At 51.6% G+C, this 12,252-nt stretch overlaps 1 protein-coding gene across 3 annotated transcripts in view; it reads left to right on the top strand.

Annotated features, from left to right (window-relative positions):
• The window catches only part of FNBP1L (formin binding protein 1 like), a 169,651-nt gene that overhangs the window by 143,855 nt on the left and 13,544 nt on the right, over positions 1-12,252 (top strand). For all 3 annotated transcript variants that reach the window (XM_075322345.1, XM_075322346.1, XM_075322347.1), the window contains one exon: positions 2,234-2,343. In XM_075322345.1, the coding sequence (XP_075178460.1) occupies positions 2,234-2,343 (110 nt within the window). The remainder of the gene's footprint in view (positions 1-2,233; positions 2,344-12,252) is intronic.

A 12,252-nucleotide genomic window follows, 5' to 3' on the forward strand; every position in this document is an offset into this window, starting at 1 on the left:
CATCTTATCCTTCATCCAGGTCAATGTTTAGGTCCCTCCTATTCTTCATGCATCTTATCCTCCATCCAGATCAAGGCTTAGGTCCTTCCTATTCTGCACGCATCTCATCCTCCATTCAGGTCAATGTTTAGGTTCCTCCTATTCTGCACTCTCTTATCCTCCATCCAGATCGCTGTTTAGGTCCTTCCTATTCTGCACTCCTCATACCCTCCATCCGGATCAATGTTTAGATCCCTCCTGTTCTGCACTCCTCATACCCTCCATCCGGATCAATGTTTAGATCCCTCCTGTTCTGCACGCATCTTATGCAGTCCATTCCAAGAAGAAATCAAAATGCAGGATTGAAATCTTATGAGAGAGATCTTTTGATATATAATGTTTGTGCTATATGTTTGCATTACAGTAATTTTTTGCTAAACTGATGGAGCAGGTTTTTGTGCTATTTGTAAGCTTTTACCCATCCGCAGATTGTATATGGTGCACGGCTATTACCGGGAGCATTCCATACTCTCCTCACAAAGAATCCTTTATTGTTATTGTATCATAAAATTTGCCGGCAGAAACCAAACTGATTCAGAACGGGTTGGCTACTAATCCCTGACACCACTTTATGAGAATGCCACATGTTTAAGGCAATTAACATTTGGTTGTTAAATCGCCTGTCAGATCTAATGAGTGCGTTAATCACACCTAATATACTCTGGGTGCGTGCGTTCATACACTGTATTCTGGGCCTGGATGGGCTCAGTGAATCAGTGTGCTATTCTAATTAATGACTTATTCCAGACACTGGGACAGCGGAACTTGAGCAGAATTTTTCCATGCTGGATATACTGAGGTGACGCCACACACGCATTAGTCACATTTGCCATTTTCATGTGTTTTGGCTTTACCCCAATAAACATATTTTACTGGTTAAGTGGTGTTGCTTCAAGGTCAGTGGTTTGAGATCCAAAATGCTCCTTGTAGAAGTGTCAGGCTGATGGACCGGCCCTCCATTGCCTTCACTTTTGATTTTAAAGGAGTTGATCGGTTGGGAAACCTCTTTTGGCAAAGAGTATCAAATAAAATCTGCAATATTTCTCAATTTTTAACTCTTACTGGTCCCTGCCGGTCTCTACTTTCTGCTCGGTCGCTGTCCGCAGCGGGACCATCCTCAACTAGTGATTGGTATTGCTTATCATTTCCATTGTGTAAAGATGGAACTAGGATGTCGGGACTGGCCGGGGACTTGGGCACAGTCTCAATGGGAATGGCAAGGGATCTGTATGGATGGGATTCATTTTATTTTTTTGTCAACCCATTTTGATGCCTTTGCCAAAATTTGTTTTCAACCCAATGCTCAAATCTTGTGTGTATCCTGCTTATTTCTCATCTTTCCTTTCCATCTCGAATAGGTCTGTAAATTGGCATTTTATTCCTGCTAGCGTGCTAAGTGTTTGTTCACATTTCCAACTTCGCTCCAGGGAAAACAGTTTGCTCTTACTAATTGGTAATGTCTCGGATGCCGTTCCACCTCCCCTCTCGCTGCATGTCTCGCTCACAGGTTAAGGGAAGGAGACTGCAGCTGCGTCCCCCTCCTCCCTATCCTCTACCTTTTCTCCCTGTCCTCAGTTTCTTTGTAACCAAGGAGATTTTTTTAGTGACTAAGGCGAGGGGAAAGGAAGGCGAGGATGATTTCACTTAATAGGGTGTGTGACAACATTTTATATATTCACTAATGATGAGCGAGAACTACCATGGTCTGGTGCTCGGTACTTGTATGAAGCAATTGGATGCTTGGATGGGCGCAACTTGAGTACCCGCGTATAATGGAAGTCAATGGGGGACTCGAGCATTTTTCCAGATTTTCTGGAAAAATACTCGAGTCCCCCATTAACTTCCATTATACTTAGGTGTTAGAGTTGTGCCCCTCCAAGCCTCCGACTGCTCCATACGAGTACCGAGCACGCGACCATGGCAGTGCTCGCTCATCACTAATATTCACCTCTAACAAGGGCACTCAGTATGTCTGGCGTACTATGTGGTCCTCAGTTTAGCCAACTATCTTGGCTCGATCCTTGTGTACTCCTTGTGGGTCTGTTTCCCCAGGCTTGCAGCAACCTGTAAGGGATCAGCTTTGGGACTGCGCTTGTTCTGCTGATCAGACGTGTTTTGTTTGTAGCTCCATCATTATCCCGGTCACTGGCTTCCATTCATTCCCGTTGTTCATTTTATTTTTTTTTCCACACAGGGGCCGGCATTAGAAGATTTTAGTCACCTTCCTCCTGAGCAAAGACGGAAAAAACTGCAGCAAAGAATTGATGAACTGAATCGAGAGCTTCAAAAGGAGACTGATCAGAAGTGAGTGCCTTAGCCTTTCTCGGCTGCCCCATTATACCTCCAATCTCTGCTGTCTGCGCAGCATTTTTTTTAAGCTTTAGCCGGTTTGCAAGTTCTGACTGCTCTTCGTTTTCAGTTGCGAAACCCACCAGCTATAGTAAAAAATGTCAGTTTTCTGTCTAGCTTTTAAAGAGGATCTTTCACTGGATGTGTATTACTAATTTGTGCTGCTCCACTGTTTCTGAAACAGTTTTTCTTTTTCTTCTGTTACCCTCCGTTCCTCAGTTATGACCCCGGTAACGGTGCAAATTTTTTCTTCAACCAACTGGGCGTACACACCATAGGGCCGTCTCCTACTGCTCCGTAGGCTCATTTTAAGATCCTGGTCTCTCCATTGACCCATTTCTTTCTAAAAGTTATATCTAGGAGAAACCTTTTTGAAAATGTGTGACACAGCGCAATGTACCCAGGCCATCGGGCATGGATCGGATCCTCTAACACAAGGGTCGGGAATTTTTTTTGGCTGAGCAAGCCATGACCGCCACATATTTTAAAATGTAATTTCATGAGAGCCATACTCGCCAGGGTGGAGCGGCTCAGAAGGTCCCAGGAGGCAGGGTAGGCGTTGCTGCGGGCACGGAGGAGGGGGTGTCGTGGCTCAAGAGGGTCAGTGTGCAGAGGGTCAGCAATACTGCTGCAGGCTCTTGGGGTATCATGGCGGCGAGCCCGCAGTAGCCGGCGGGCTGCTTTTGATTCTCTCACAGTTGATGAGATTGACTTCAAGAAAATGGCCACAACGCATGCACAGATTGACACGATAGATTTCAAGAAAATGTCTGTGGAGTCCTATCTGTGCACATGCCGCCTCCGCGGCCATTTTCTTGAAGTCAATCTCGTCAACTGCGAGAGATTCAAAGCAGCCCGCAGTCCGCCAGCCACTGTGCGCTTGCCGCCGCGACACCCCACAAGCCCGCAGTATCACTGACCGTGCGCCACCACTGTTGCCCCGGTAAGCCATATGCGGTTGGTAAGACGCACCTCCATTTTTCCGCCAGTTTTGGGGGGAAAAAAAGTGCATCTTAGAAACCGAAAAATACTGTTTTTTTTTGTTTTTTTTTATATTAAAGATTTGTCTGCGAGCCAGGTGCAGCCATCATGAGCCACAGGTTCCCCACCTCTGCTCTAACATGTGTCACGGGTGTTGGTGGTTGTGGCTGTGGGTGCGTGGGGGTTTACGCCGGCGTTACGGTTTTCCCTGACAGCTAGGTGGTCAATGGCGTGCCCTTGATGTTGGTGCAGGAAAGACAGGAGAGTAAGGAGGCATGTTCAAACAGTAAAACAACATGGACTTTTTACTTATTCAGCATTCAAGAAGGTACACAGCCATGATGGTGATAACATACTGAGATGATATGGCTCCACAGGCATATATGCAACGTATGCAAGGATACAGCCACATATGAGGTGTGATAACAGCAAGTGTGAACAGAGCCCATCTTATTGACTAAGCTTCCTCTAGCCCACTGGGCTGTTGTTCTCCAGCAGACCCCAGAGTTTCTTTATGGAGGACCCACCTCCAGGTCCGTACTCCTCCCATAGCTTTGAGTTTCGGGTTAGGCTAAGGTGCTGTGCAGACCAGGGTATTCCCTCTGCTTAAAGACGTGCAAGTCCTAAGAGGTCCTAGTTATGATTTGGGGTCAGTCCGTTCTCAAACAGCCCGCTAGAGTGGGGGTTAACGTTCCCCTACATGTTTCTGGTTTGTATACTTGCTGAGCTCCAACTGTACTGACTAAACTCTGAGGTAATGGCAGTTAGTGCACCAAGACTCCGCACACCAGGCTATTCTGCCCAGCAACAAGGCCTGTAACGTGTACGCCGCACACCTCATGTAAACTACTGCTAATACTAGAATACACTTTAATAGTACCCAACTCTGGGGTACTACAGATGTCTGCCATGGGCGACTTCTCTATAGAGATGGCTGACTGCTAACCAGCACGTATCTTAGCATATAACGTTCACATATTTAGAATACTGTAAAGGAAAAGATATTTTTGTGTACTCACCATAAAATCTCTTTCTCTGAGTCTTCATTGGGGGACACAGGACCATGGGTTATGCTGCTGTCACTAGGAGGCTGAATCTAAGTAAACAGAAAAAGTTAGCTCCTCCCCAGCAGTATAACCCCTGAGCCAGAGGCGGACTCAATCAGTTTAGTGCACAAGCAGTAGGAGGAGAACCAAACAATCCTGAATAAGACAAGGAAAAAACTATAACCAAATAGACGTGCGACCAATGGCCTGGGAATATGGCCACTGAGGCAACAGACCGGTACAATGTAACCCAAAAAACACAAGCAGGGTGGGTGCTGTGTCCCCCAATGAAGACTCAGAGAAAGAGATTTTACGGTGAGTACACAAAAATCTATCTTTCTCCATCGTTTCATTGGGGGACACAGGACCATGGGATGTCCAAAAGCAGTCCCTGGGTGGGAAGAGAACCATCACCGGAGATCGGTAGAAAACCGCTACACCCTGTCGGGCTTGACCCAGACCTACAATTACCTACCTTGTTACAGGTGTGCTACTGCCGCCCGCAAGATAACGGCAAGACTGGCCACTGCCAAAGCTTGGGTGTGACCTGATAGGAACTAGTAAAGGTCTGCCTACTAGACCAGGAGGAGGCCCGGCAGACCTCGGTCCGTCAACGTCTGTAGTCCAATCATCCAAGAGACTCCTTGGACAGTAGAAAAAACGGCGGAGGTCCGTTTTCCATGCGATAGGCTTCACCTATGACGGAAGGATCCCTATGGAAATCTTAGCCCTGGGCGCCGGCATGCGCCTCCTGGGACCGGATGAAAAGATGAACTGTCCTGAAAAGATGAACTGACTGTCGGAGTAGACCGAAAAGTGCGGTCCTGAGGGCACAACCTACTGAGGGCTCGTACCCGTTCAGGAACGAACTAGGCTCTTTTCAGGCTGAGAGAAGGTACTAGAACCGAACTCGAAACCCCAAACACCTTATCTGGAAGGAAGGCGGGCTGCCTTGGACCGAAGGGAGGGTAGTGGCCGGAGCACCCCCCTTGCCCTACTGGAGGACCTGGAAAAAAGGGGGGGAACAAAGGCAACAAGAGAGAGCTGTCCGCCCTGATGCCCCTTGAGACAAGGAGACGGCCACGAGGAGCCCACCTATCCAAACATGTGGGCGTAAGAAGCCCTCGGAAAAGCTCAAACCGAGAGCCGTGAGGTGAACCCATCGCTAGATTAAGATCCCACGTTACTAGTGGACGGCGATGCCGCCGAGCCAGATGGACGCTTCTCTGCGTGAAACACCTTGGTTGTGGGACGAGAAGTGATAAGCCTCTGAACTGAAATGACCGCGTCGACACCAGGCCCCTAGAGGGACGCGCTAGAAGCCGCGTCCAGATCTGACTGTCAGCATGGCAGTAGTGCAGGAAAGGAGCGAGAGAGAGAGGAAAGAAGATGTGCTCTTTACACCCCGGAGGAACTCCACACGTGTGGTAATACATTTTCGAGGGAACCGGCTCCCCGGTCTCCAACATTGTCTGCATCCTTCTTGCCAACCGGCCTGTGCGAGCAAGAACCCGGGATCCGCTCTTAAGGTCGGGAAACTTAGGGCTTCTAAGTCCTGGTGGTAGAGAGGGCTCGACATGGAAGAACTGGACGGTCTGGAAAGCGCCACAGGGCCTCTGCGAGTGGATTGAGTGACTTCTGTGAACTATGCTCGCCTGGGCCCTTCCATAGCCACCCTCTGCCTTGGTCCCTCTTGAGAAGCTCGAGATCATGGGAAGCCGTAGGCAGATGCCCAAGAAAATGAATAAATGAACCGGCCTCACAGCCGGGCGAGGGCGTCGTCATCTAGCGCAGAAAAGGGGGCACCCTAGGCGCGCCGTTGACTAGAAAGCTGGATCGGGGGGCCAAGAGGACCACGACTGGAGGTCTTCCTTTGTCGTAGATCTGGCTGGAGACTTCCCTGTTGAGGAGCCATTCTGCCTAGGCGAGGCCCCTCCTGCTGAGAAAAAACGGCCGTCCAAACGTCCACGGTAGGGATGTGAACTGCTGAGATTAGAGAGCGCGAGATCCGGCCCAGAGCAAGATCTTCTTGACCTCTTCCTTTTTCACGACACTTCCTGCGCCTCCCTGGTGGATGATGCACGCCACCGCTGTGGCATGGTCCGACTGGAACCTGACCGGAAAAACCTCGCCCCAGTGAAGAAAACGTAACCAGTCTAACCGGATGGATCTGAAATCCTGGAATGCTGAAGGGGAGACCACACATAAGGGGTGTTCCTCGGGATCGTGCTGTGGAAAAGTGGACAAGCCCACCCTAGCATAGGAGACTGGTACTGGCTGATGCTATTCTCCAGAGGAGACAGAGAGGGGATCTTCCCAGGGACCGGACACGAAAGCTGGCCCACTAGGAAGGGAAAGGCGGATCCCCCGGGGCAGACGGAAGCTACTTATCTCCGTTCTTCAGTGGGGACCTCTGGAAGGGCAAGGATGAACACCGGTAAGTGTACCACCGCTATCACCTCCCCCAGCCGCTGCGGACTCGCCTACCGAACCCGACTTGGTGCGGGGAAGGAAAACTACTCCTGCGTGAAGAGTAACTTCCCTATGGCGGTCTCGAAAAACATGCCTAAAGGGATGATCTACCGGGCCGGGATCTGAAAGGACTCCAACCGGTGGAGCAGCTGCCCTAGTAGCGAGAAATGACGATGAGAGATAGAGGCGCTGTGAAGATGTAATTTACCCTCTCACTGTATATGCTGTACAGATTCCTATTTCAAGCTGGGTTCTTTGTCTTATTTGAACTACGTCTGTGTACATTTCTATTGTTGTAGGTAATCACCCCCTAAAATGCAAGGTTATATCCTCTTGAGGCACTTCCATCCCTGGGAGTAGGGGGAGGTGGGCCTAGAGTCCAACTAGTGTAAACTCTGCTTACCTGGGAGATTCAGGCAGAGTGAGCTGAAACTTGAAGGGAGCAGGAGCTCCAGCCTGTGTGGCTGTGGACACGGACGGAGCTAGGCCTGTGTGGCGGCCCGTGGGATTGTGTGGAACTGTTTGGACTACTGTAAGGACGATTGCTTTGTAATCCGGTCCGAGGATTGTCGGGAAGGGCCCCCGAATCTGTTTTACGTGGACTTATCGTGTGCTGTTCCAGTGTTCTTGTGAATAAACCTGTTGGATCGTTCCTCGGCCTGTTGTCTCTCCTTGCTCTGCTGTACACCCCGTCACAAACTGGTTGGCAGCGCTGGGATCAGAGCAGAAGGAATGGAGGACAATGGCTCAACATCAGGAACCAGCACTGCAGAGTACAAGACCTGGACTTTGGGGAGACTGCAATCAAAGGCCCGTGAAGTAGGAGTTCGTTTCAAAGGACTCTCCAAGGAGCAGCTGATTGAGGTGCTAGAAGGAGTCTGCTCGCAAAATGACGTGGAGGAAGGATCCTCACAGCAAAGGGAGGAAAGACGGGAGCTGGAGGTGAATACCCAAAAAAGTCAATGGGTTGTGTGGTACAAGGAAAAGATGGCACTGCTTGGAGATGAGGCCACCATAGAAGATAAGAGGGAGGCCATGCGTGGAGCTGAAGAGAAGGAGCGCAGGATGGAGGAGATGGCATTGCTGGATAAGCAGCTCGCTGTGGAAGCCGCGAGAGGTTCCAGACAGACTGTAACCCCAGCACCCATCATGAGGGAACTTCCCAGGGTGTCCCGCAAAGACTTTAAGCCGTTTAATGAGGCTGCAGGCGACATTGAGGGCTTCTTCCAGGACTTTGAGCATCAGTGTCGATTAATGGAAGTCCCGGACAGGGAGCGTGTCCGGCATCTGGTTGGGCTCCTAGAGGGGGGAGCTGCTGAAGCCTATAGAGCTATGGACCCTCGGTGGAACTGTGAGTATGCGGATATTAAACAGACTATTCTAGAACATTATGCTGTGACCCCAGACACTTACAGGACTCAGTTCCGTGCTTTAGCCTGTGATGGGGAAGTGTCTTTTAAGATATATGCTCATAGACTCAAACAAATATGTAATCGCTGGCTGGAGGCAGAGGAGGCCTTATCTTGGGAGACCTTCCTGCAGGTCATCCTAAAAGAACAATTCTTTGCCCAGTGCCCCGCTGAGATCCGGGAATGGGTGCGTGAGAGAAAACCAGCGACAGTGGAGGAAGCTGCTGCTCTCGCTGATGAGGCTCTCACCATCAAGCCTCAGTGGAGGGTTCTGTTGGAGGATGGAGAGACGCCTAACAGCTCCACAACACCGGATGCCCCCAGTTATTCTGTCCCCATTGTTCCCCGTTCCTCTAAGCCACCACATGTTGATACCCGTGTTAATGTGCCTCCAGTTGCTTCTACTGCACTTTCTGGAATACGCCGGGGAGAGGAAGTAACAGAGCGCAGGTGTTATGTTTGTAGGCATCCCGGGCATTTGCAGGCCTCATGCCCAGCCAGGCCATGGAGGAATCATCCTCAAACCCCTACAGCACCTTCAGGTGGGAGCCGGCCTCCAAGTTCCCCTACCCCTTACCCAAGAGGACGCCTTGGATGCAGGGAGACCCAGCTCAGATGCTATCAATGTGGACAGCCAGGGCATCGGCAAGTCTCCTGCCCAGCTGTTCAAATGTGGACTGATCCTGCGCCCAATCGGATTGTTAATTATTTACAGCCCAGCGCCATGGAGGAAGATGTGGCACCGCTATGTGAGGACTGGCCTAGTGACTCAGCCCCCCATGTTGCACCACCAGGAGTTTACGGGGTGCGACCTGCAGTTATGACGACTTCTGCTCATCGAGGTAAGCACTTGCAGGAGGTTGTGCTGGATGGACAGAGACTTGTTGGATTTTGTGACTCGGGTGCTTTCCTCACACTGGCTGATCCCCGAGTGGTTCGGCCTGAGGCAATCCATAGAGGACCTGGGATTGTCATTGAACTGGCTGGTGGACAATGGAGGACTATTCCCACAGCCACTGTGGATCTGAACTTTGGTTTTGGGGTCCGGCGATGTGTGGTTGGGGTGATGGGTGGTCTGCCTGCAGCTGTTCTCCTGGGCAATGATGTGGGAGAGCTACGATGCCAATTCGTGGCTGCATGAAGCCACATGTAAGTAACGCTCTGCCTGTGTGTACTTAACCAGTGACCTGTAGAGGTCCCTAGTACGTACACAAGTTGGGAGGGGGAGGGATTGTGAAGATGTAATTTACCCTCTCACTGTATATGCTGTACAGATTCCTATTTCAAGCTGGGTTCTTTGTCTTATTTGAACTACGTCTGTGTACATTTCTATTGTTGTAGGTAATCACCCCCTAAAATGCAAGGTTATATCCTCTTGAGGCACTTCCATCCCTGGGAGTAGGGGGAGGTGGGCCTAGAGTCCAACTAGTGTAAACTCTGCTTACCTGGGAGATTCAGGCAGAGTGAGCTGAAACTTGAAGGGAGCAGGAGCTCCAGCCTGTGTGGCTGTGGACACGGACGGAGCTAGGCCTGTGTGGCGGCCCGTGGGATTGTGTGGAACTGTTTGGACTACTGTAAGGACGATTGCTTTGTAATCCGGTCCGAGGATTGTCGGGAAGGGCCCCCGAATCTGTTTTACGTGGACTTATCGTGTGCTGTTCCAGTGTTCTTGTGAATAAACCTGTTGGATCGTTCCTCGGCCTGTTGTCTCTCCTTGCTCTGCTGTACACCCCGTCACAGGCGCCCTGACGGTTGCGGCTTGAACGGACAGGAGTCGAGCGGTGAAGGCGACGATCCTGAGCGTCTGGGCCGATGCTGGGAAGAGATGTGCTCTTCCCTCACGTAGCCTAGGGAGAGATGTACACTTCCCTCACGTAGTCTAGGGGATCCACTGGACTAACCTATGTCCGAAGGGACGTTCACCTAAAGGCGGAAGGAAGGTCAGCGACTCTTTAGATGTCGCCTCCGCGATCCAGCTCCTGAGGCAGAGGCCTCGACGGGTGGTCACACTGCTGCTATAGGCTCAGGCCGTGAAGCTGGTAAAGTGCCAGGGCTATGATGAGAAGGTACTTACCGAAGATGTCAACCAGTTATGATCGGCAGAGATGGAATGTAGTCCTCTGCGTAGGGAGTCCGTGGAGTCCCTGAGAGACGTCACCTTAGGGATGATAAGCCAAGAGGCAACCTGGCGGGTCGATCGCAGGGGGGCATGCCCCTTCTCTCCGGAGCCCCTTGGAGAATGAATAAAGACAATAACAAGACTTACCGCTGGTAACGTCCAGTCTGGCTGATGTCTGTGAAGGAGCAGTAGCTCTGCGAACTATTGGATGTCCACTGAAAAACATCATGGGTCCTCTAGAAAAGTCTTAAAGGAGTCCTGTGTGCTCAGAGAGGAGAAGAGAACTATCCGTGGCCTTATGGCCTGACTCACCGTTTCTTCCAGGCTAATAGTCATGCGCCGAACCTCGGCGCTTGCTCGGAATCCAGCAGAGGTGGTACGTCTGGGTCATCACCAGAGAGGTCGGAAGGCTTCTGGACGAGCGGGAGCGTTGGACCTGGGAATGAAGGAAAAACCAGGGGGAGGCGCCGAAGGCGAGACCTGGCGGGTACGCTTCGAGCAGCGGGTGAGGTCCCTGGTACGGGACTCACCTCCCCCGGTGCGTGCACGTAGAGAAGGACTGTCCGTACCTTTTTAAGGCTTGACTCGCCATCCTTACCCGGCTATTAGTCATGCGCCAAACATCCCGGTGCTCCTGCTCGAAGTCCAGCAGAGGTGGAAACGCCTGGGCCATCCCCGAGAGGTCGAAAGGCTACCAGAGGAGAGGCAGTCTGGACCTGGGGAGTAAGGTGAACCCTGGGGGCGCAGAAGACGAGACCTGGCGGGTCCGCCTTGGGCAGAGGAAAAGTTCCCTAGTACGGGACCCAACTCCCCGGGGGGAATGCGCCAGTCTTGCGGATGGTTACGGCAGAGCGACGGCCCGGGGACGCAGCGCATGCGCACCCACCCGAGGGACGACAGCACGGGGATGCGGGGTCTGAGAGAGGGCGCCAACCCGCCTGCCGGTGCGGGATACCGGTGCGTGCAGTGCCAGGGCCCGCGGAAGCTGGAAGCACTAATGTGACAACGTTCGGGGTAATTCACAACTGAGAGAACAGCCCTAAACCAACTGTACCTCTTATGCAAACAAAGAACCTGAATAAGAGCTCGTAAGAGTTAATATACATATATATATATATATATATATATATATATATGTGTCTACATTTACATATTGAAATAAACTGAGCCCATGACAAAAGAAACAGAAACAACCACTACCGTTCAGAGAACGTGGCTAATGTTGGCTACTTTTTCCCCCATATGAGGGTTGCTGTAGCCTCAGCAATCCGCAGGCTAGGGGAACTGCTATAATCAGTCTCTTTTTTTTTTTTTATTTTTTTTTTTAAAATGGATGCTGAGGAGGCTGGAGGGGGGGAGGGGGGGGGGGGCGAGGAGAGCGGGAAAGAACCGCCACCGCCCACCCCTGTGATGCCTGGGGCTGGGAGGAGGGTGGAGACAGAGCGGTCGGCGTCCAATCGCGCTGCGGCAGGAGGCGGGCCTAGGACGCCGGGGACAAGGCCGAAGTCGGGGCCTAAATTTTGAAGGCTGCCGGAACATGGAAGATACCGGCCGGCTGTCCTGCCAGCGAACGGTGGCTGCGGCGCAGCTGCAAAGACCGGATGTCGGCAGTGCGTGCGCTGTCGCCCGATGCGGCCCGGGGCGTCCGGTGACTAGGCCCAAGCCGGAGCCTAATAGAAGCAGCCAGCGCAGGGTAATGTAGAAACCGGCGGTTCTACCTGTGGGGGCGGCGGCGCGGCAGCGACGTCCGTGCACCGGCCGTCTGTGTGGATTCCAGCGCTGTAAGAGGACGTGGCCGGGGCGCCCGGTTAGTAGGCCCGGGCCGGGGCCTATATTT

The sequence above is a fragment of the Anomaloglossus baeobatrachus genome, chromosome 8 (assembly GCF_048569485.1).
Source record: "Anomaloglossus baeobatrachus isolate aAnoBae1 chromosome 8, aAnoBae1.hap1, whole genome shotgun sequence".
Taxonomy (NCBI): domain Eukaryota; kingdom Metazoa; phylum Chordata; class Amphibia; order Anura; family Aromobatidae; genus Anomaloglossus; species Anomaloglossus baeobatrachus.